General features: G+C 35.7%; 1 protein-coding gene across 1 annotated transcript; it reads left to right on the forward strand.

The window, feature by feature from the left end:
• The first annotated feature begins 1,782 nt into the window (after positions 1–1,782).
• LOC104416834 (disease resistance protein RPV1) lies at positions 1,783–2,849 on the forward strand. Its single transcript, XM_039306828.1, has 2 exons — positions 1,783–2,263; positions 2,405–2,849. Exons 1-2 carry the CDS (start codon positions 1,932–1,934, stop codon positions 2,847–2,849), a joined length of 777 nt encoding a protein of 258 aa, XP_039162762.1. The 5' UTR covers positions 1,783–1,931.
• Positions 2,850–3,116: the final 267 nt, after the last annotated feature.

Below are 3,116 nucleotides of genomic sequence, written 5' to 3' on the forward strand. Positions count from 1 at the left end.
AATACACTTCATAGATGAATGAAATAATAGAACTCAGGATTTTCCAACAAATAGTTCGGACCTTTTTTACACAACAATTGCGACTTATCCATGTTAACCATTTTCACAAATTTATGACACGTACCTACATATGTTAATTAATCATGCGAGCTAATGTTAGTGCACGTGACACATGTAGGTAGATATACGAAACAACTTACTGCAGAATTTTCGTACATAACTATATTTAATTTAAACATGTTAAATGTGTTCAATCATATATCATATTCAATAAATAAATCATCTTTTAGTTAGATGGAAACTATGCACAACACGTTTATGAAACAACAAATTAACAAAGTTTTACAGTGCTATGGTGTAATTAAAGACAAATTTATCATAAATCTGATGATTTTTACGATGATCTCATCATGTTTACGATGGGTTTGTCCTAATGCCGTAAAATATTTCCAAAACAGTTAAGGCAATGGGCATTGGCCGGTTTGAAAACCAGGGGCACGATACAACTGTCTATTATAGGAAATCCCCATTGTCTTCTCTATTATTTTTGGCACCGCCACGTCCACAGATAATTAAAATTAGAAGAAGATGAAGAAGAAACTTGAAATCTCTGTTTAATCAGCATCACGCCGAAAGATGCTCGACAGCAAAAGGAACAGACAGCTGTCTCTTGATCGACGAAAGATCATTGTGCTCGATGCCGACAATCTTTGACCGTCAAACTTACGATAGTGGTGCACACGGTGCCGAAAAGAAAAAAGAAAGGACTAGAGAGATGAGATACTTTATTTTTATTTTTTTGGTAAGGAAAAGGAAATTGCACAATTCGTGACAACCTTTAAGATACTTTATTTTTCGTGTAATGAAAAAAAAAAACGATATTCAAGGAGGTGGAAGCCATTTCCCAGAAACCTCAAATCAGGAAAGTATGAAATTGGATTAATGTAATGGAAATTTCAAAATTAGTATATTTACAATATAATTATCTTAAATTATTTTTTTGATCTTCAAAATTACTAAATTAGTATATCTATAATAAATTACATTTATCTATGTTAGTTTACGTTAAATTTTACTACTAAATTATTGAGTTGGAAGACATGTGACTAGTTTGGATTCTACCGTCCGTTTATCACAATTATATCAATTTGTGATTTTTCATGGTAATTATCTAATTTAACATAAATTAATAAAAAGTAAATTTATTATAAATATACTTGTTTGGGATTTTTTATGATAAATTTATTACAAATATATTAATTTTTTTTTTTGTCAAGAAATTAATTTGTAATAAATTTAATATATATTAATTTAAAATTTTTCTTTGATATTAATTCAATGAAATTATGATAGGAAAAATTGATCTCATGTTGACCGGCGGCATCCGCTTGTTTTCCACGACGTCGAAGCGCGAGCCGAGCTTGTTGAGGCCGGCGGGCCCCATCGCCTCCTTCCCTCGAGTTCCCTCATCCCTTTAATTGGCTTCGCCGTCAAGGCCGAAAGTTAATACAATAATCTTTGTCGACTCACGAAAAAGAAAGTCATGCCTCTGGGTATGAAGAAGATGCCCAGGAGGTGCAATGGGGAACAAAATATAGCCGGTTGCGAATACCATTTCCTGGAAGCCACAGCCGAGTATTTTACTGGGGAAGCCAATGGAGTAGCTTTCCTTTTAAGATCTCGGACCTTCATTTTCACCGGCACCTGCCTTGTTTTACCAAATTTTCATCAGCACCTACCCTGTTTTACCAAATTATAATGGCTTCTTCTTCTTCTTCTTCTTCTTCTTCTTCTTCTTCTTCTTGAAACGTAAAAGAAGCCATGATGTCTTCTTAAGTTTCAGGGGTACTGACGTTCACAATAACTTCCTCAGTCATCTCTATACAGCTCTATACCAGAATGGTATATCCACTTACATCGACAGCAAGGAAATGAGGAAAGGAGATCAAATACGGTCAGCACTTATGAAGGCGATTGAGGAATCGCAATTTGCAATCATCATTTTCTCCAAGGACTACGCTTCCTCGTCATGGTGTTTGGAAGAGGTAGCGAAAATCATGGAGTGCAAGACACAGAAGGACCTGATTGTGTTGCCAGTGTTTTACAAAGTGAAACCAAGAGAAGTGAGATGGGGTAAAGGGAGTTATGGGAAAGATATGGCTAAACATGAGTCTAATTTCGGGAAAGATTCGCACAAAGTGAAGAGATGGAAGAAGGCTCTTTTTTATGCCAGTGAATTGTCTGGGTGGACCTTGAATGACGATTAAGTGTTAATTGATGTGTTGCATTGTTTTGTCCCTGTTTTATATCTACTTAGTCACATCCTCACTCTGTTTTCATGAAACTTAATCATTTCTTTAAATTGCCGAATCAATATGTCAAGTACTATTTCAGTTTTTTTCAGAGTTGAAGCGGAGCTTATAAAGGAAATTGTGAGCAAGATCTCTATGCAGATTGACCAAAGACCCGTACATGTTGCTGAGCATCTGATTGGGATACATCCTCGACTGATAGAGCTGAATTCAATGTTAAAACTTGAGTCTGATGAGGATGTTTGCATGATAGGATTATGTGGACCGGGAGGCATAGGGAAGACAACTTTAGGTTTAGCCTTGTACAATAATATTTCTAGGCAATTTGACGGTTCATGTTTTTTGGCAGATGTTTGCAAAGCTTTGGAAGGTCCCAAGGATTTAGCTGCTTTGCAAAAACAATTGTTGTCTGACATATTACTAGGACAAAGGTTAGTGGTGTCTAATGTTCATAAAGGTATTAGTTTAATGCAAAATAACCTTTACCGCAAGAAAGTTCTCCTTGTTCTCGACAATGTCAGCGATGAAGTCGGGTAGATGCTTTATCTGGAAATGGAGTGGTATGGTGCAGGAAGCAAGATCATCTTTATAACGAGAGATAAGCATTTGCTAATTTTCGTAGGATAGATGAAGATTATATCTATGAAGTTAAACCTCTAGAGAATTGCGATGCTTTTGAACTTCTCCGTAGACATGCTTTTCCAAGTAACAACAGTATAAGGAGGATCTTGTGGATAAGGTTTTGCATTATGCTAATGGACATCCTTTAACACTTAAGGAATTGGGTTGTTCCTGTATCGTAGA

The sequence above is a fragment of the Eucalyptus grandis genome, chromosome 2, assembly GCF_016545825.1.
Source record: "Eucalyptus grandis isolate ANBG69807.140 chromosome 2, ASM1654582v1, whole genome shotgun sequence".
Lineage (NCBI taxonomy): Eukaryota > Viridiplantae > Streptophyta > Magnoliopsida > Myrtales > Myrtaceae > Eucalyptus > Eucalyptus grandis.

Excerpts from the sequence above, each read along its gene's own strand:
- LOC104416834 (XM_039306828.1), top strand. The coding sequence starts at position 1,932 with ATGAGGAAAGGAGATCAAATACGGTCAGCACTTATGAAGGCGATTGAG. Across the intron at positions 2,264-2,404 it reads GGGTGGACCTTGAATGACGA|AGTTGAAGCGGAGCTTATAA; the intron begins TTAAGTGTTAAT and ends AGTTTTTTTCAG.